The sequence below is a fragment of the Salmo salar genome, chromosome ssa07, assembly GCF_905237065.1.
Source record: "Salmo salar chromosome ssa07, Ssal_v3.1, whole genome shotgun sequence".
NCBI lineage: Eukaryota > Metazoa > Chordata > Actinopteri > Salmoniformes > Salmonidae > Salmo > Salmo salar.
In genome coordinates, this window is record NC_059448.1 from 42,191,389 (window position 1) to 42,210,168 (window position 18,780).

At 47.5% G+C, this 18,780-nt stretch overlaps 2 protein-coding genes across 3 annotated transcripts in view; both read left to right on the forward strand.

The window, feature by feature from the left end:
* LOC106609308 (protein O-mannosyl-transferase TMTC1) overlaps nucleotides 1-11,046 on the forward strand; it is an 87,758-nt gene extending 76,712 nt beyond the window's left edge. For both annotated transcript variants that reach the window (XM_014207977.2, XM_014207978.2), the window contains 6 exons: nucleotides 1-116; nucleotides 297-441; nucleotides 588-725; nucleotides 4,768-4,890; nucleotides 9,636-9,713; nucleotides 9,860-11,046. The exon at nucleotides 1-116 is cut by the window's left edge and continues 20 nt beyond it. In XM_014207977.2, coding sequence (XP_014063452.2) covers nucleotides 1-116; nucleotides 297-441; nucleotides 588-725; nucleotides 4,768-4,890; nucleotides 9,636-9,713; nucleotides 9,860-9,982 — 723 coding nt within the window. In that variant the 3' untranslated portion in view covers nucleotides 9,983-11,046. The remainder of the gene's footprint in view (nucleotides 117-296; nucleotides 442-587; nucleotides 726-4,767; nucleotides 4,891-9,635; nucleotides 9,714-9,859) is intronic.
* Nucleotides 11,047-11,209: 163 nt separating this feature from the next.
* On the forward strand, nucleotides 11,210-18,503 carry LOC106609307 (transmembrane protease serine 9-like). The gene is made up of 13 exons (XM_014207976.2): nucleotides 11,210-11,390; nucleotides 11,491-11,592; nucleotides 13,495-13,678; nucleotides 13,766-13,841; nucleotides 13,959-14,148; nucleotides 14,338-14,477; nucleotides 14,594-14,747; nucleotides 14,837-14,875; nucleotides 15,074-15,293; nucleotides 17,295-17,452; nucleotides 17,623-17,721; nucleotides 17,916-18,052; nucleotides 18,299-18,503. Exons 1-13 carry the CDS (start codon nucleotides 11,330-11,332, stop codon nucleotides 18,461-18,463), a joined length of 1,725 nt encoding a protein of 574 aa, XP_014063451.2. The 5' UTR covers nucleotides 11,210-11,329; the 3' UTR covers nucleotides 18,464-18,503.
* The last annotated feature ends 277 nt before the right edge of the window (nucleotides 18,504-18,780 follow it).

Sequence of the window (18,780 nt, forward strand, 5' to 3'; positions counted from 1 at the left end):
GCCCACTACCAGCATGCCGTGCGTCTCAAGCCGTCGCACTACGTCGCCATGGTAAACTTGGGCCGCCTCCTTCGCTCCTCCAGTGAGAACAAGGAGGCGGAGTCTTGGTATAAAAAGTGAGTTAAGGGTGGCAACCAATTTGGGAATAATGGGAGAGATTCACAAGTCAAAACGAGAGCAACACTAGCCAAGAGCCCATTGTCCAGAGGAGAGAGTCATGGGTGGAGCTGTCCTGTGTGACCTTGTACGAGCTCTTGTTGACCTTCCATTGACCTCTCCCTGACCTTTGACCCCAGAGCCCTGCAGGTGACGAGGAAGGTGGACATCCTGACGCCACTAGGGGCGCTGTACTACAACACAGGACGCTATGAGGAGGCTCTGCAGGTGTACCGCGAGGCGGCTACGCTACAGCCAGACAGCACCGATATCTGGCTGGCTCTGGTGAGGCACAACACACGCAGGCACACACACATGCAGGCATGTAGGCGCCACATGCTGCAGTCATAACCAGGACAGCACCAACAGATGTCTGGCCCTGAATTGCCCTCTCCCTTCCTCCCTCTCTCTCTCTCCCTCTCCCTATACAGGCACAAGTGTTAGCCATGGCAGGCCGCTCTAAAGAGGCAGAGAAGATGACTCTGGGCATCATATCGAAGCAGGGGAGCTGCATCGAGTGTTACCGCCTACTGTCTGCCATCTACAGCAAACGGGGCAACTACACAGAGGTGCGTGTGTTGTTGGCTCTGTGGTGTCTGCCTTTTGAAAGAAAGAACGGGAAAGAGTAAGAAGAATAGAGAGAGCGAGATGGGGGATGGGCGAAGGACCGAGACGGTCAAGAAAAACAGAACAATCCTTATCACCTCAGGGTCAGCAACAGTGATCGCCGCGGAAACAGTGGTTGCTATGGAAACCCATCACATCTAGATTATGTCTCCTCCGAGTCTCACAGGATCCCATCCCCATCTGTTCACACTGATCGTTCATCCTTTACTTCATTCACTTCATCTCTCCATCCTGATTACATTCTCCTTCTCCACCGCCGTCCCTGGTTCCATCGCTCATTCCACCCCTCCGTCTCTGGCGGCTCATCTGTAGACACTCTAACAGAATGGATGTAATCTTTGTGTCCCAAATGGCACCCTTACCCCTGTGTAGTGCACTACTTATATGGAATTGGGTGCTATTTGAGATTTAGCCTCGTTGCTAAAAATAGTATTTCCTTCCTAAAATAACACAGATGTGGGGGGGGTGACTAGAGCAGCAATTTTTTTTGTGCCAGGGACCGGCAAGATAAGGCCTTTTTTTCCCTCTGGGGACCGCTTTGGTATAAAAATATTGACAATTGCTTTTTTTAATCAGAACACCAATTTTTCAATGCATTTTCTCTATGATATGTACTACCCTAACACCAGTGGAGGCTGCTGAGGGGAGGACGGCTCATAATAATGTCTGGAACGGAGCGAATGGAATGGCATCAACCACCTGGAAACCATGTGTTTGATGTATATGATACCATTCCACTGATTCTGCTCCAGTCATTATCCCGAGCCGTCCTCCCGCATTAAGGTGCCACCAGCCTCCTGGGCCTAACACATATTTACATTTACATTTAAGTCATTTAGCAGACGCTCTTATCCAGAGCGACTTACAAAATGGTGCATTCACCTTATGATATCCAGTGGAACAACCACTTTACAATAGTGCATCTAAATCTTTTAAGGGGTGGGGGGGGTTAGAAGGATTACTTTATCCTATCCTAGGTATTCCTTAAAGAGGTGGGGTTTCAGGTGTCTCCGGAAGGTGGTGATTGACTCCACTGTCCTGGCGTCGTGAGGGAGCTTGTTCCACCATTGGGGTGCCTGAGCAGCGAACAGTTTTGACTGGGCTGAGCGGGAACTGTGCTTCCTCAGAGGTAGGGGGGCCAGCAGGCCAGAGGTGGATGAACGCAGTGCCCTTGTTTGGGTGTAGGGCCTGATCAGAGCCTGAAGGTATGGAGGTGCCGTTCCCTTCACAGCTCCGTAGGCAATCACCATGGTCTTGTAGCGGATGCGAGCTTCAACTAGAAGCCAGTGGAGAGAGCGGGGGGGGTGACGTGAGAGAACTTGGGAAGGTTGAACACCAGACGGGCTGCGGCGTTCTGGATGAGTTGGAGGGGTTTAATGGCACAGGCAGGGAGCTAAACATATCATTTGTTTAGGACAGTAATAACATAGTCCATCAAGCTATTTGATTCTCTATTTTAGGACACCTGGTAGTATCATCAACAAAACAAAAATAGAAATATTATTTGATGAAAATGTTGAACTAGGTCTTGCTGCCATTACCTCAATAAACATAGTAACACACTAAGATATGTCAAATCAGGGAGGCCACCTTTCAATCTAAATGATTTATGGTATGTAGTCACTGAAATGCTTGGGAAAGGTATTGGGAAGAAGATCTGCATTGCTTTCCAATGGGATTTTGTCACAGTCCGTTCCAACGTGTCCTGCGCGGCTTGTGAGCGCCGTAGAGGGAAACGGCGGGTACGTCCATGTTGCTGAGAGTCACGGCTTTCGGTGATGGGGGTCATAATAGCTAATAGCTCCGACCAGTCAAAAGTTAAAGCCGAACTTGTAGGAAGAAAAAAAGAAAGCGCTCTGTTTGTCACGACCTTCGTTTATCGGAGATTGGAGGTTACTCACGTAACCATGGTTCTATGAACCAAGCACGACAGATTTAGTAGATCGAGACGAATCCAGTGCACTCAGTAGGGCTTTTTCAGGCATTCCTCTAGGGACTGGCGGCGGCCCACGAACCTGGGTTTGAGAAAGGCTGGACTATAGAGGACGTTTCTCTCAGTCTCTCAGACAGAAGACAGAGTGAATATTACACCATCCTCCCTTTGGATAGTTTTCGTGTGTTTCTGTCTAGTGTCTACATACTAACTCACCAGGGATACTGCTACGCTTCCAGATCTGTTAGCTACACTATCTCGATATCCCCTTAATGGGGGTTTTATAAATGCTTTTTTTTCTCTCTCTTTCTGTCAAAGGGAAGGGAAAATAAAAGCGATTGAGGATATTTATGTTATCTCGAGGATGAGACTTCTCTCTCCCAGAGGCAAAAGTAAATTATATTAAGTTCCCAACTCTCTCTTCCTCGTTCTTTTCTTTCCCCTTCAAATCTCTCAGCTTTCCGCTCTCTCTCTCTCTCTCTCTCCCACAGAACACTGTCTACTACTATAATCAGCCTCACTCTCTTTTTTTCTTTCTTTAAATCTCTCTCTGACGACCTTTTCTCTGCTCATCAGCCAGTGAATGACGAGTCTGTCTCTCTCTCTCTGATATGTCATGGTGCATTTCCAACGAGGATTTAGCCTGGTGTTTTACCAAAAAGCCTCAGACTTTTGTGTTTCCAGCCCGGCTCCTGGGACTCACTGGACCATGGCCTCAGTGGACCTGCTCAGTCTTGGGGCCAAGGCAAGGCTGCTGGGGCTTTTAGGTTAAAATGACATAACAATGGCTAACTGTGAACACGGGTTTACACCTTCAACGGTTATCACCTTCTCACAAAGCAACTGTTTTGTTTATGCAGAGGTTGTTGATTCTGCTCTTCACAAGTCCTCACTGTCAGCCCTAGCCATGGAAGTCTATCCCTAGCCATGGAAGTCTATCCCTAGCCATGGAAGTCTATCCCTAGCCATGGAAGTCTATCCCAAGCCATGGAAGTCTATCCCAAGCCATGGAAGTCAATCCCAAGCCATGGAAGTCAATCCCTAGCCATGGAAGTCTATCCCTAGCCATGGAAGTCTATCCCAAGCCATGGAAGTCTATCCCTAGCCATGGAAGTCTATCCCAAGCCATGGAAGTCAATCCCTAGCCATGGAAGTCTATCCCTAGCCATGGAAGTCTATCCCAAGCCATGGAAGTCTATCCCAAGCCATGGAAGTCTATCCCTAGCCATGGAAGTCTATCCCAAGCCATGGAAGTCTATCCCTAGCCATAGAAGTCTATCCCTAGCCATGGAAGTCTATCCCTAGCCATGGAAGTCTATCCCTAGCCATGGAAGTCTATCCCAAGCCATGGAAGTCTATCCCAAGCCATGGAAGTCAATCCCAAGCCATGGAAGTCTATCCCTAGCCATGGAAGTCAATCCCTAGCCATGGAAGTCTATCCCAAGCCATGGAAGTCTATCCCTAGCCATGGAAGTCTATCCCAAGCCATGGAAGTCAATCCCTAGCCATGGAAGTCTATCCCTAGCCATGGAAGTCTATCCCAAGCCATGGAAGTCTATCCCTAGCCATGGAAGTCTATCCCAAGCCATGGAAGTCTATCCCAAGCCATGGAAGTCTATCCCTAGCCATGGAAGTCTATCCCTAGCCATGGAAGTCTATCCCTAGCCATGGAAGTCTATCCCTAGCCATGGAAGTCTATCCCAAGCCATGGAAGTCTATCCCAAGCCATGGAAGTCTATCCCTAGCCATGGAAGTCTATCCCAAGCCATGGAAGTCTATCCCTAGCCATGGAAGTCTATCCCTAGCCATGGAAGTCTATCCCTAGCCATGGAAGTCTATCCCAAGCCATGGAAGGGTGTGTACACAAGTGTAACACTGGTGATACAGTCCACACACGTCTCATCAGAATCCCAGTGTGTGTGTGTGCACGCGTGTGCGCATACACGTGTGTGTGTGTGTGTGTGTGTGTGTGTGTGTGTGTGTGTGTGTGTGTGTGTGTGTGTGTGTAGTAACCTCTGTATATGTGTACTAATTCTCTCCTCTTCCTCCAGGCTCTGGATGCTCTAGACAAGGCCCTACTGCAGAACCCCATAGACGTGTCTGTCAGGGCAGAGCTTCACTTCTCCAAGGGCAACCAGCTCAGAGAGATGAACCAGCTGGACAGAGCCTTCGAGGTACAGGAGGCTACACACACACACACACACACACACCCCCTCATTACTCTGCATACTTTTCCATCTGCTCTCTCTTCTCCCTCAGACTCCCTCTCTCCTCATCCACTAATGTTTCAATCTCTCCAACCGAATTAACTGTCTCCTGCTTGACGCTCTCCTCTCTCTCCCTCCTCACCATCATACCCCTCTCTCTCCCTCCTCAACATTACACCCCTCTCTCCCCCCTCACCATCATACTCCTCTCTCTCCCTCCTCACCATCATACCCCTCTCTCTCCCTCCTCAACATTACACCCTCTCTCTCCCTCCTCACCATCATACCCCTCTCTCCCTCCTCACCATCATACCCCTCTCTCTCCCTCCTCACCATCATACCCCTCTCTCTCCCTCCTCACCATCATACCCCTCTCTCCCTCCTCACCATCATACCCCTCTCTCTCCCTCCTCAACATTTCACCCTCTCTCTCCCTCCTCACCATCATACCCCTCTCTCTCCCTCCTCACCATCATACCCCTCTCTCTCCCTCCTCACCATTACACCCTCTCTCTCCCTCCTCACCATCATACCCCTCTCTCCCTCCTCACCATCATACCCCCTCTCTCCCTCCTCACCATCATACCCCTCTCTCTCCCTCCTCAACATTACACCCTCTCTCTCCCTCCTCACCATCATACCCCTCTCTCTCCCTCCTCACCATCATACCCCTCTCTCCCTCCTCAACATTACACCCTCTCTCTCCCTCCTCAACATTACACCCTCTCTCTCCCTCCTCACCATCATACCCCTCTCTCCCTCCTCACCATCATACCCCTCTCTCCCTCCTCACCATCATACCCCTCTCTTCCTCCTCAACATTACACCCTCTCTCTCCCTCCTCACCATCATACCCCTCTCTCTCCCTCCTCACCATCATACCCCTCTCTCTCCCTCCTCAACATTACACCCTCTTCTCTCCGTCCTCACATCATACCCCTCTCTCCCTCCTCACCATCATACCCCTCTCTCCCTCCTCAACATTACACCCTCTCTCTCCCTCCTCACCATCATACCCCTCTCTCTCCCTCCTCACCATCATACCCCTCTCTCTCCCTCCTCAACATTACACCCTCTTCTCTCCCTCCTCACCATCATACCCCTCTCTCCATCCTCACCATTATACCCCTCTCTCCATCCTCACCATCATACCCCTCTCTCCCTCCTCACCATCATACCCCTCTCTCCCTCCTCACCATCATACCCCCTCTCTCCCTCCTCACCATCATACCCCTCTCTCTCCCTCCTCACCATCATGCCCCTCTCTCTCCCTCCTCACCATCATACCCCTCTCTCCCTCCTCACCATCATACCCCTCTCTCCCTCCTCACCATCATACCCCTCTCTCCCTCCACAACATTACACCCTCTTCTCTCCATCCTCACCATCATACCCCTCTCTCCCTCCTCAACATTACACCCTCTTCTCTCCGTCCTCACATCATACCCCTCTCTCCCTCCTCACCATTATACCCCTCTCTCCCTCCTCACCATCATACCCCTCTCTCCCTCCTCACCATCATACCCCTCTCTCCCTCCTCACCATCATACCCCTCTCTCCCTCCTCACCATCATACCCCTCTCTCTCCCTCCTCAACATTACACCCTCTTCTCTCCCTCCTCACCATCATACCCCTCTTCTCTCCCTCCTCAACATTACACCCTCTCTCTCCCTCCTCACCATCATACCCCTCTCTCTCTCCCTCCTCAACATTACACCCTCTTCTCTCCGTCCTCACTGTCATACCCCTCTCTCCCTCCTCACCATCATACCCCCCTCTCTCTCCCTCCTCACCGGCATACCCCCCTCTCTCTCCCTTCTCACCGGCATAACCCCTCTCTCGCCCTCCTCACCGGCATACCCCCCTCTCTCTCCCTCCTCACCGGCATAACCCCTCTCTCTCCCTCCTCACCGGCATAACCCCTCTCTCTCCCTCCTCACCGGCATAACCCCTCTCTCTCCCTCCTCACCGGCATAACCCCTCTCTCTCCCTCCTCACCGGCATAACCCCTCTCTCTCCCTCCTCACCGGCATAACCCCTCTCTCTCCCTCCTCACCGGCATAACCCCTCTCTCTCCCTCCTCACCGGCATAACCCCTCTCTCTCCCTCCTCACCGGCATAACCCCTCTCTCTCTCCCTCCTCACCGGCATAACCCCTCTCTCTCCCTCCTCACCGGCATAACCCCTCTCTCTCCCTCCTCACCGGCATAACCCCTCTCTCTCCCTCCTCACCGGCATAACCCCTCTCTCTCCCTCCTCACCGGCATAACCCCTCTCTCTCCCTCCTCACCGGCATAACCCCTCTCTCTCCCTCCTCACCGGCATAACCCCTGTCTCTCCCTCCTCACCGCATAACCCCTCTCTCTCCCTCCTCACCGGCATAACCCCTCTCTCTCCCTCCTCACCGGCATAACCCCTCTCTCTCCCTCCTCACCGGCATAACCCCTCTCTCTCCCTCCTCACCGGCATAACCCCTCTCTCTCCCTCCTCACCGGCATAACCCCTCTCTCTCCCTCCTCACCGGCATAACCCCTCTCTCTCCCTCCTCACCGGCATAACCCCTCTCTCTCCCTCCTCACCGGCATAACCCCTCTCTCTCCCTCCTCACCGGCATAACCCCTCTCTCTCCCTCCTCACCGCATAACCCCTCTCTCTCCCCTCCTCACCGGCATAACCCCTCTCTCTCCCTCCTCACCGGCATAACCCCTCTCTCTCCCTCCTCACCGGCATAACCCCTCTCTCTCCCTCCTCACCGGCATAACCCCTCTCTCTCCCTCCTCACCGGCATAACCCCTCTCTCTCCCTCCTCACCGGCATAACCCCTCTCTCTCCCTCCTCACCGGCATAACCCCCTCTCTCTCCCTCCTCACCGGCATAACCCCTCTCTCTCCCTCCTCACCGGCATAACCCCTCTCTCTCTCCCTCCTCACCGGCATAACCCCTCTCTCTCCCTCCTCACCGGCATAACCCCTCTCTCTCTCCCTCCTCACCGGCATAACCCCTCTCTCTCCCTCCTCACCGGCATAACCCCTCTCTCTCCCTCCTCACCGGCATAACCCCTCTCTCTCCCTCCTCACCGGCATAACCCCCTCTCTCTCCCTCCTCACCGGCATAACCCCTCTCTCTCCCTCCTCACCGGCATAACCCCTCTCTCTCCCTCCTCACCGGCATAACCCCTCTCTCTCCCTCCTCACCGGCATAACCCCTCTCTCTCCCTCCTCACCGGCATAACCCCTCTCTCTCCCTCCTCACCAGCATAACCCCTCTCTCTCCCTCCTCACCAGCATAACCCCTCTCTCTCTCCCTCCTCACCAGCATAACCCCTCTCTCTCCCTCCTCACCAGCATAACCCCTCTCTCTCCCTCCTCACCGGCATAACCCCTCTCTCTCTCCCTCCTCACCAGCATAACCCCTCTCTCTCCCTCCTCACCGGCATAACCCCTCTCTCTCCCTCCTCACCGGCATAACCCCTCTCTCTCTCCCTCCTCACCGGCATAACCCCTCTCTCTCTCCCTCCTCACCGGCATAACCCCCTCTCTCTCCCTCCTCACCGGCATAACCCCTCTCTCTCCCTCATTATCGACCTTTCCCTTCTCTTTTCTTTTCTCTCCTTTCACCTCTGTGAATAACTTTAGAACCTCCTATAACCTCAAACTTTACCTCTTACAAAACAAAACCACTAATTGGCTCATATATCCCAATCTCCCCGAAAGCTACTAGGAATAAAGAAAATAACATATTTTTGGGCTTGCCTTGACTCAAAACAACACAATTTGCATCTCCTACATGAAGTATGTTATCTGCAGGGGTTTGAAGGGCGCCTGTGGATCTTGTAAGCGCCGGGTGTGTTTTTTCTCCTGTTCAAGCGGACACACTTGAGAGAGAAGAGATACAATGTTTGCAAATAAAATCATATCAAACAGCGTTCCAGGCCTTTCGCTGCCTTGATCTTTCCCCCCCTTGTCACTAAAATAACACCATATCTCCTCCACTATCTGCATCAACAAATAAGCCCATTTCCCCCCAACCACACTTCTCACAAGAGAGAGTGTGTCCTAAGATAAACTTATTTCTCTTCCCTCCGTCTTTCTTTCGTTTTTTTTTTCCTCTTGTGCTGAACTCTGCTTATACAGCAGGTCTCTCTTTCCTCTCTCTCTCTCTTTACTTAGAGAGCAAGTCTCTCTGTCTTTCCGCTCCCTCCCTGACTCTCTCTCCCTTTCCACTCTCTCACTCGCTTTCGCTCCCTCCATCTCTCCGTCTTTCTTCAGTTCAGGAAGTCAACAAAGGCCTGCTATGTTGAACAGTTTATTCTCAGGGTTTCTTCTAGAGATAAACTCTGCAGTTCTGGCTCTCTCAGCGGGTCTTGGCCGGGCGCCAGGGCTCCAGCTCTTGTTCGGGTGTTGTTCCCCTTCTAAGAAAAGACACAAAAGGGCCAATTGAGATAATGCGGGCTTCGGGCGTGGCGGTTGACAATGTTGAAGTGGATCCAATGTCTGCTTGCTGTATTTTGATTGCATATTCTATTGTTTCAGGGTGTTTGGTGTTCAAAGACACACAACATGTTGCGTCGATTTAAAGTTTCAGTAATGTTATAAATCAACTTTTCTCCCTTCATATTCACTTTATAGTCCGAGCATAAGAACCCTACAGCCATCTAGTGATCGTTGGTTGTAACTACTTTATATTAAGGTATGCGTGGTCTTCATTACAGAGCTACAAGCTGGTAGTGGAACTAAAGCCTGACCAATCGCAGGCTTGGATGAACATGGGAGGAATTCAACATATCAAGGTACTATGACTACACAGTAGAGTTTGTTTGCACAAGTCAAAAGCCATTTACAAGCCATCAAAGTCTTTGATTATACCTGAATTGCAAATCAAGCATATATGGCAAAGGATGAGAGCTGATAAACGTCTGTATTTGATCCACTGCAGGGAGACTATGCAGCAGCCAGGCAGTACTACCAGAGGGCCCTGATCCTAACCCCTGGCTCCAAGCTGCTAAAGGAGAACCTGGCCAAGTTGGACCGGCTGGAGAGGAGGCTGACCGGGGCCTAGACTAACCCAGAGACACAGCACTATCCTGGTCATGAGTTGGGGACCAAGGACCCTAGATGCCCCAACAGTACGGTTAAAACAAATACCTTCTTCTGAAGTCGACCTACCTGGTTGATGATGTGAGATTATGGTGAACATGACAGGGTTGCAGGGTATGGAATCAGACTGGGGGTGATGGAGCTTCCAGGGGAGCATGAGGCTGGTTAAGCCTGTGACGGGAGTCACATTCTGGGGGAAGCAGATGGAGAGAGGACCCTAAGGAGTGGAGATGGAGATTCAGCCAGCAGCACTTCAAATTGGAGCAGATTGGATCAGCTCTCTTTAAGACAGCACCATAAGCTCCACACATTGCCCAGCCTGAAAAAGCTTCAAACAAACTGATCTGCTTTTTAAAAAGTTTTGTTTAGTTTTATTTGTTTTCGTATTTAATTTCATGTTAAATCCTGTTTTAGGCTCTACATCTGTGATCACTTCCCTCATCTCTGCTGATGAGCAAAACCATAAGTAAACCCATGTTGAGATTTTGAAATGTATTGGGTGTCATGTTCACAGTAAACGCTCCAACAATATCATTCTAGCTGGAAGACAAATTGCATTTTGCCAACATGAAGGATAGTTTTCTGAAGTCACTGTATATCCATGCTTAGGTTTGGGCTTGCCTTGACTCAAATGTGGCCCCTGCAACCCCTTAGCCTGAGCTTGTCTGGGATACATAACCCCTGTTACAACACAGACAGTATCAGCGTGCTCCGTGAACACGATGACAACATGTGCTTTTAACCTCAAGCTATGGCAGAGCCTCTGAGAAGCAAGCAACGTCTGCTCAATGTAGCCTTCTACAAGTACAAGTAAGCTTAGTGTCTGTAGACTCCCCCTAAGGCCTAACACGGACCCTCTGATCCGCTCAACATTTCTGACGCTGCGTATTATTTGTTGCTGTTGATGTCGCTATGATGATCGTGAATTAATATTTTATGTGGAATGTACAATAGGATAAAGATGAACTGACTAGTGCAATGACTGAGATTGATTTGCACCATACAAATAAATATATGTTTTATTAACTGGTGTCGGTGTGTGTGCTGTGAGGTGTCTGATCAATAGGAGTTGCCCTATCATTGTGAACGGGAGAAAGTCATATGAAATGGGTCTATACTGCCCTCATCTGGCCTAGTGGGTACATTACATGTTAAGGAATCTAATTAGGTGATGATGTTGGCAGGTGCAGCGTGGGAAGCTGATGAGTGCTTGAAAGTAGAAAGGCACATTGTCAAGTGTCATTTACCCGTGTCACTTTTATTCCGATTGGGCCATCAGTCTTACGCCAAACTTTTTAATGCCCTTTGGATGAAAATGTGTGTTTTCCTAATTGTGTATCTGTCTCTGTTGGGGCTTGGAATCCAGCACGGTAAGGGCAACACATTCATTTTCATTCTAGTTTTGTTGCCAGTGCTTCTGTGATTTTGATTTTTTTAAACATTTAAAAAAAAAAATACTATTCTCTTTAGATTTACGTAACCAGACTGAAATCGTACAGAATCTTGAAAATGGTGCATTGAACGGAACAGAAGAGGAAAATGCAACCCTCACCAGCGGATTTCAATTTGAAGGTATGGAAGAACACGTTTAACAGCGAATCCTAAAGGAATCGAGGTGAGGGCGATGGTACTGTGCTCTTCTTAAAGGACGGGTCCCAATCTCTTAAAGTCCCTAGGATCCCGTGGAACAGGGGTGGTCTGCCTGTCACTGACTACAACACAACCTGGGATGGTGGGGAAGTAGGTTTTAGCGGGTGGAATAGTGGAGAACAATTGGAGGTTTACTTAGTAGCGACGCAAATATCACGGTACAGCTATATGGACACTCAATTGTACTACTTTTTAATGGTAAGTTTACAAACATTATGATAAATGGAATTGAGTCTCATTATGGTGAAATACGTATAGCCAGTTGTAATTGAAATGGTTTAGCGGACAGTAAGAAACGACGGATCAGTATTTACCTGGCTTAAAGAGATGGAATATAATATCTGTTGTTTACAGGACACGCATTCAACAATTTTTAGATGAAGTTGTGTGGGAAAAGGACTGGTAGGGGGAGGCAAATATAATTTTCCCATGGGCATAGAAACTCAAAAGGGTTGATGATATTAATTAACAATAATTTTCGATCTGAATGTGCAAATTGTCCAAACAGATCCGGAAGGTAGATGGATTATTTTAAATATGTTATTGGACCACAAACGGATTTGGCTCATTAATCTATATGGTCCGAATACTGATGATCCATGCTGCTTTGAAAATATATAATAATTGATCAAGCAATACAATGCTCTATTATTATTATGGTGGGAGATTATAATACGGTTTTAAATAACTCGATGGACCGTAAAATAAATCGCACTACAAACTATCACCCTCATGCACTTAAGGAAATCACGAATGTCTTCGATATATTGAAACTAGTGCATAAATGGACGCATAAATATCCTGAGCCCGTGAGATCTACATGGCGGAGGCTCAATCAAGCTAGTCGTCTTGACTACTTTCTTATGTCATTCTCCCTGGCACCAAAATATAAAGTGCTGACAGAATGCGCTCGGACCATCAAATAATTGGCGTATACATTACTCTTACAGAATTTCCACGTGGGCGAGGATATTGGAAATTTAATCAGTCTATTGGATGATTTAAAAAAAAGTTAACTAGGACAGAATAATTTATAACGGACTTTTTCCGACACTGCATACAGTAGGTACAGTACAGCAGATCCCTTATTGTATGGGACACTTTTAAATGTGGCTTTAGAGGCCATGCGATTCAATACTAATCTTTAAAACAAATACAATTTAGGTCAAAAGAGTTCGTATTAACAAAGGAAATGGGACTAACCGTACAGATGTTAATAAAAACTAACATAGAGGCACAGAATAAGTTGGAGGGAAAATAAATGGAGGAACTTAAGATCAAGTGTAATATATTATAAAGTGAATTGGATGGAATATGTGGAAAAATGCAATTTTTTTTATTTTTTAAATATTTAATCTCCAAAAATAATTTACTTTAACTTGTTACAAATGACAGTCACCCACAATTCACCAAACCAATATTTTGAAAGCTGAAGCAAAGTACTTTAAGCATATATTTTCGTTTCAGTCTCCATCTCCACTAGTTAGAGGTATGGATTTTTTCTATAATGTAAAATTAACTTCTGTACAGAGACTCATGTGAAAGCCAAATTACAGAGGAGGAACTTGTTGCAATTAAAGCCTTTAAGTCTGGGAAAACTCTTGGGCAGCTGTAAGCAAGCGTAGGTTCAGAATCTATTCTGGCTATATGTAATGCGCACAATGACATACACAAACACTGGTAGCATCAGCCCTACTGGCAAGACCAGACATGCACTGCTATACTAAGCACTTAAAACTAAGGCCACCCACATGTCCTGATGCAGTGAGTAACTTGTCCCTGCACACCAATAAAGAAACCTGTAACCTCTGAGCTTTGTTGCAGATCTGGCAGGGGTTCGCTCCTTCATGCCAGAGCAGGAGATGGAGGTGAGGATCATTGGTGGTGTGGAGGCCTGGGCCCACTCCTGGCCATGGCAGGTATCCCTACGCTTTACCACCATGCCAGCCTGTGGTGGTGCCATCATCGCCCCTCAGTGGGTTCTGACTGCCGCACACTGCTTCAAGCAGTGAGTTGTTCTGGAAGTTCAAGTAACAATAAATGGAATAGATGTATAGGTAGAGAAATCAAAGTAATTATGGATGGTGTTTTACAGGTATAACAAAGTGGATTTCTGGACTGTGATGGCGGGAAAACACGACCTTGAGAATCCTGATGAAGAATGTCAACAGGTGGGATGCAGACGTGGACGGACTACATTCAAGTCATTTAAACAGATTTTTTGTTGTTTCTGTATTACTATTCTGCATTGACATTAACTGTTTAGGCACATTTATTTTTGTTTTCAGTTGGTTGCAGTCTCAAAAATAGTCACCCACAAGGATTACAACGGCATGAAAAAGATGCATGACATTGCCCTGGTGAAGCTGACGACCCCGCTGACGTTCAACCAGTGTGTGAGACGCATAGAGATCTGGATGAGGCCAATTGAACCCAAAAAGCAATGCACAGTGACCGGCTGGGGTACCACCAGAGAGAGTCAGTAGATTGCCTACATTTCTTTTTGAAGTTTAGTTGCCTTTTTTCTCCTCTTTTATAAGAAAGGTCAGGTATGGTCTTCTGAAGTCTAAACGGACATTAAATCATAATTGATCATTCACAGTGAGGAAGGTCCTGTTACTTGTTTTCCCCTCTTCATGTGCTCTTTCTCCCTCTTCCTACTCTCAGATGGTCCTCGTGCCAACAGACTCCAGGAGGTTAATGTGACCTGCCTGTCCCTGGAGGACTGTAACAAGTTCTACCGTGGTGTAATTCAGCCCACCATGTTCTGTGCTGGAGACCCTGAAGGAGGTGTAGACGCCTGCCAGGTAGTGACCTCGAACCCTGACAATGCTTTCATGTATTTATCCCTTTCATTGTATTCTACTTTCATATAAAAATTCTGTTCTCTTATCCTCGTCTGGTGATGTGGTTGTTCCTGCAGGGTGACTCAGGTGGACCTCTGTCCTGCTACACAGGGTCCAGGTATGAGTTGGCTGGAGTGGTCAGCTGGGGAGTGGGCTGTGGTAGAGCCCAAAGGCCTGGGGTCTATACTAAAGTACAGGTCTACCTAGACTGGATCAATGAATTAATTCAAGGTAAGTACACACTTGGAGCCCAACCCTAGAGAATGACTTCATTTTAAGCACTCAGGAGATTTATTTATGACCTTTTTTATGTTTAACAGGTGACAGGTCTATGTCTGGTGGTATTACTGTGACTGAAGGTAGGTTATGTCACTGCTAAATTGGTTAACTACCTGAAATAAACTTTTACGGGAGTAAAAAATGAATATCTGATTAATTTTAATCTTACTGCCAGCACATGAAATTGTATTTTGTTGATCAAAATACTGCATTATCAAAACAGCAGATCATATTCAGTTTGACCACTAACCTTCTTGTACCCTCTTCCTGTCTCCCAGAGAGTTGTGGTCAGAGTAAGATATTGACCTGCCGGCTGGACTCCCGCCCGGCAGGGGTGTATGTGACCTTGGAGGGTGAGGTGCGGGTGGGGAGTGTGACAGAGGCGTGCGCCAACTCCTGGCCCTGGCAGGTCAGTCTGCAGTCCAAAGGGAGACATTATTGCAGCGGGACCCTGATCCACCACCACTGGGTTCTGGCACCGCAACACTGCCACAGCAAGTGAGTCAGTCACCAAGTACCGACACAGGACACACACTATCGTCTGTAATCTAACCTCTACATCAGTGGTTCCCAAACTTTTTATAGCCCCGTACCCCTTCAAACATTCAACCGCCAGCTGTGTACCCCCTCTAGCACCAGGGTCAGCGCACTCTCAAATGTTGTTTTGCCATAATATAATAATAATCAACAATTTTCTCTTTATTTAGCCATCTTACATATAAAACCTTATTTGTCCACCAAAAATTGTGAATAACTCACCACATGTTAATGAAGGATGTCCTTGAAAGGATGCACACAATTCTGCAAATGTTGTATTAGACAGTCTCGGTCTTAAATCATTTTCCTCACACAGTCTTTGCCTGTATTTAGTTTTCATGCTAGTGAGGGCGGAGAATCCACTCTCACATAGGTACGTGGTTGCAAAGGGCATCAGTGTCTTAACAGCATGATTTGCCAAGGCAGGATACTCTGAGCGCAGCCCAATCCAGAAATCTGGCAGTGGCTTCTGATTTTAAATTCAATTTTCACAGAACCGCTTGTTGCAATTTCGACGAAGGTCTCTTGTTCAGATATCGGAAAGTTGACTGGAGGCAGGGCATGAAAGGGATAAAGAACCCAGTTGTTTGTGTCATCCGTTTCGGGAAAGTACCTGCGTAATTGCGCACCCAACTCACTCAGGTGCTTCGCTATATAACTTTTGACATTGTCCGTAAGCTTGAGTTCATTTGCACACAAAAAAATCATACAATGATAAAAAGACCTGTGTGTTGTCCTTGTTAATGCAGACAGAGAAGAGCTCCAGCTTCTTAATTATAGCCTCAATTTTGTCCCGCACATTGAATATAGTTGTGGAGAGTCCCTGTAATCCTAGATTCAGATCATTCAGGCGAGGAAAAAACATCACCCAGATAGGCCAGTCATGTGAGAAACTCGTCATCAGACAAGCGGTCAGACAAGTGAAAATGATGGTCAGTAAAGAACTTTAGGCTCATCTCTCAATTTAAAAAAAAAACATGTAATTACTTTGCCCCTTGATAACCAGCGCACCTCTGTATGTTGTAAAAGTGTTACATGTTCACTGCCCATATCATTGCATAGTGCAGAAAATACATGAGAGTTCAGGGGCCTTGCTTTAACGAAGTTAAACATTTTCATTGTAGTGTCTAAAATGTCTTTCAAGCTGTCAGGCATTCCTTTGGCAGCAAGAGCCTCTCGGTGGATGCTGCAGGGAACCCAAGTGGCATTGGGAGCAACTGCTTGCACGTGCATTACCACTCCACGGTCTCCCTGTTATGGGTTTTATGCCGTCAGTACAGATACCAACACATCTTGACCATCCATTTGATGTCAAAGCTGTCCAGTACTTTAAAAATTCTCTCCTGTTTTTTTCCAGTGGTTTGCAGAAGAGGATGTCATCCTTAATTGATTCCCCCCCCCCCATAAACGTAACGGACATGTGCCAGGCCCACCACGTCTGACTCATCCAGCCATAATGCATAGAATTCACTGGCTTGCATGCGAAGCAGTAATTGTTTCAAAACATCTCCTGCCATGTCACTGATGCGTAGTGAAAGTGTTTTTTGATGAAGTGGTTGTCTGTATAGTTTTGGCCTTTTCCCCCAGCATTGTCCCAGCCATATCCGTGGCAGTAGGAAGAATTAAGTCCTCCACAATAGTATGGGACTTGCCTGTCATACCCACTCGGTAGGTCACCATATAAAACACTTCTAGCCCCTTTCTTATTAATGGTATCTGTTGCTTTTATACATGTCTTACTACTCGAAAGGCATCTTAATTCTCATCAAACTCCCGTGACTTATTTGAAATTGGCACGGGGGGGGACCTCACCCAAATGTATAGCCCCCGTTGGAAAATATAAATCGACTGTTTTGAAAATGTGCAAAAATAAAAACCTCTTAAAGTGAATCATATTTTTATTTGGCGTACCACCGACGGCATTGCGTGTACCCCTGGGGTCTATTCTCTCCTCTCTTTCAGAGCTACAGTTGACACAGTGGTGCTGGGAGGTCACGACCTGAGGTTCATGGCTGCCCAGACCATCCCGGTGGACGAGGTGTTCAGCCACCCCCACGACGGAACCTTCCCTCCGACCTTTGACCTCACACTCATCAAGCTCAGTGTTCCAGCTCGAATTGGTATCAAATACTCTTCCAGAATGGGTTACTTTAGCTCACTGATCTGATTGTATTGCTTGAATGGTTTATCTGGGTTTACAGGACCGTTAACTTGGCTTGCAGGCCTAAAGCATGTGACATATCTAGGATGCCTATTCTGGTGTTTTTTTTCTTCTCTGATATGTCCCTAGATGACACTGTGTCTCCAGTTTGCCTCCCACATGAGGATGTGAAGCTGGATGACAGCTGGTCCTGTGTTACAACAGGCTGGGGATCCAGCAACTCGGCACGTATGTACAGCAACACATTTCTACACTCCTGACCATAAGTTCTCGTGTACTGTTGTTGGACGGTTTACCACTGAGGAACTGGAGGGACTCCTCCTCCCCCTGGATCCACGGTGTTTCATCGGTCTTGCTCTTACACATGATCATAAATAGGCAGCATCCTTCTCTATATAATGTGCTCTCTTGTCTCCCCCTAGCGAAGGTTAGCAGAACCACCCTGCACCAGGCCAGGCTGGGTCTGGTCAACAGGACCGCTTGTAGAGAGACCTGGGGAGAGGATCTCATCACGGACACTCAGCTGTGTACAGACCCAGCCGGCTCCGTCTCCTGCATGGTATGTACAGTGGGGCGGTTAACTCTATGGTGTACTCATGAAGACCTGGGTGACGATTTGGAGCAATAAATGGTTTTGAACTAACGGTACTGATGTGAATGAGTGGTCTTCATAAAAATGAGGAATGATTCTAAGTTATGTTGAATACCCGACTGGACTAGTGCACACGAACGTTCACGACATTGTTTTAACATTAGTGTAATGTAGCTATAACAATGTATCATTTTCTTTCTTCCCTATCTATAGGGGGACTCTGGTGCTCCACTCCTCTGCCAGAAAATAAATGGGGTCTTCTTCCTCTTTGGTGTTGTGACATGGGGCAGCCCGAGCTGTGACATCAGCACACCAGCAGTATTCTCCCGACTATCAGCTTATCATTCCTGGATCACAAACATAACCACTGACATCTGACTTTGTTTCACATAACGGAATAAAAAATGACTTTTTTAATCCAGTGTTTATTTTCAGACTTGTGTAAGGCAAAGGCACACAATGACACAGTGTATGGTGCAATCACAATTAGATGTTCCAATAGGTTTGAGAAGAACGTGACGCACACACAAAGCTGACTGTTGTCTCACACTGTATTTCTGTCTTCATAGGGTTTGTCAAAGAGATGTTTACTTTCCTTTTGTAAACTATGATTGAAGTAAATTGCACATGATTTTGTACATTCAATTATAACGTAGGAACATGTTTTAAGGAGGTAGGGATGTACACTGAGTGCA

What these genes read in the sequence shown, in the direction of transcription:
- LOC106609307 (XM_014207976.2), top strand. Translation starts at nt 11,330, where the DNA reads ATGAAAATGTGTGTTTTCCTAATTGTGTATCTGTCTCTGTTGGGGCTT. An exon ending in GATCAATGAATTAATTCAAG is followed by an intron (nt 14,748 to 14,836) that starts GTAAGTACACAC and finishes TATGTTTAACAG; the next exon opens with GTGACAGGTCTATGTCTGGT. An exon ending in CCGCAACACTGCCACAGCAA is followed by an intron (nt 15,294 to 17,294) that starts GTGAGTCAGTCA and finishes CCTCTCTTTCAG; the next exon opens with AGCTACAGTTGACACAGTGG.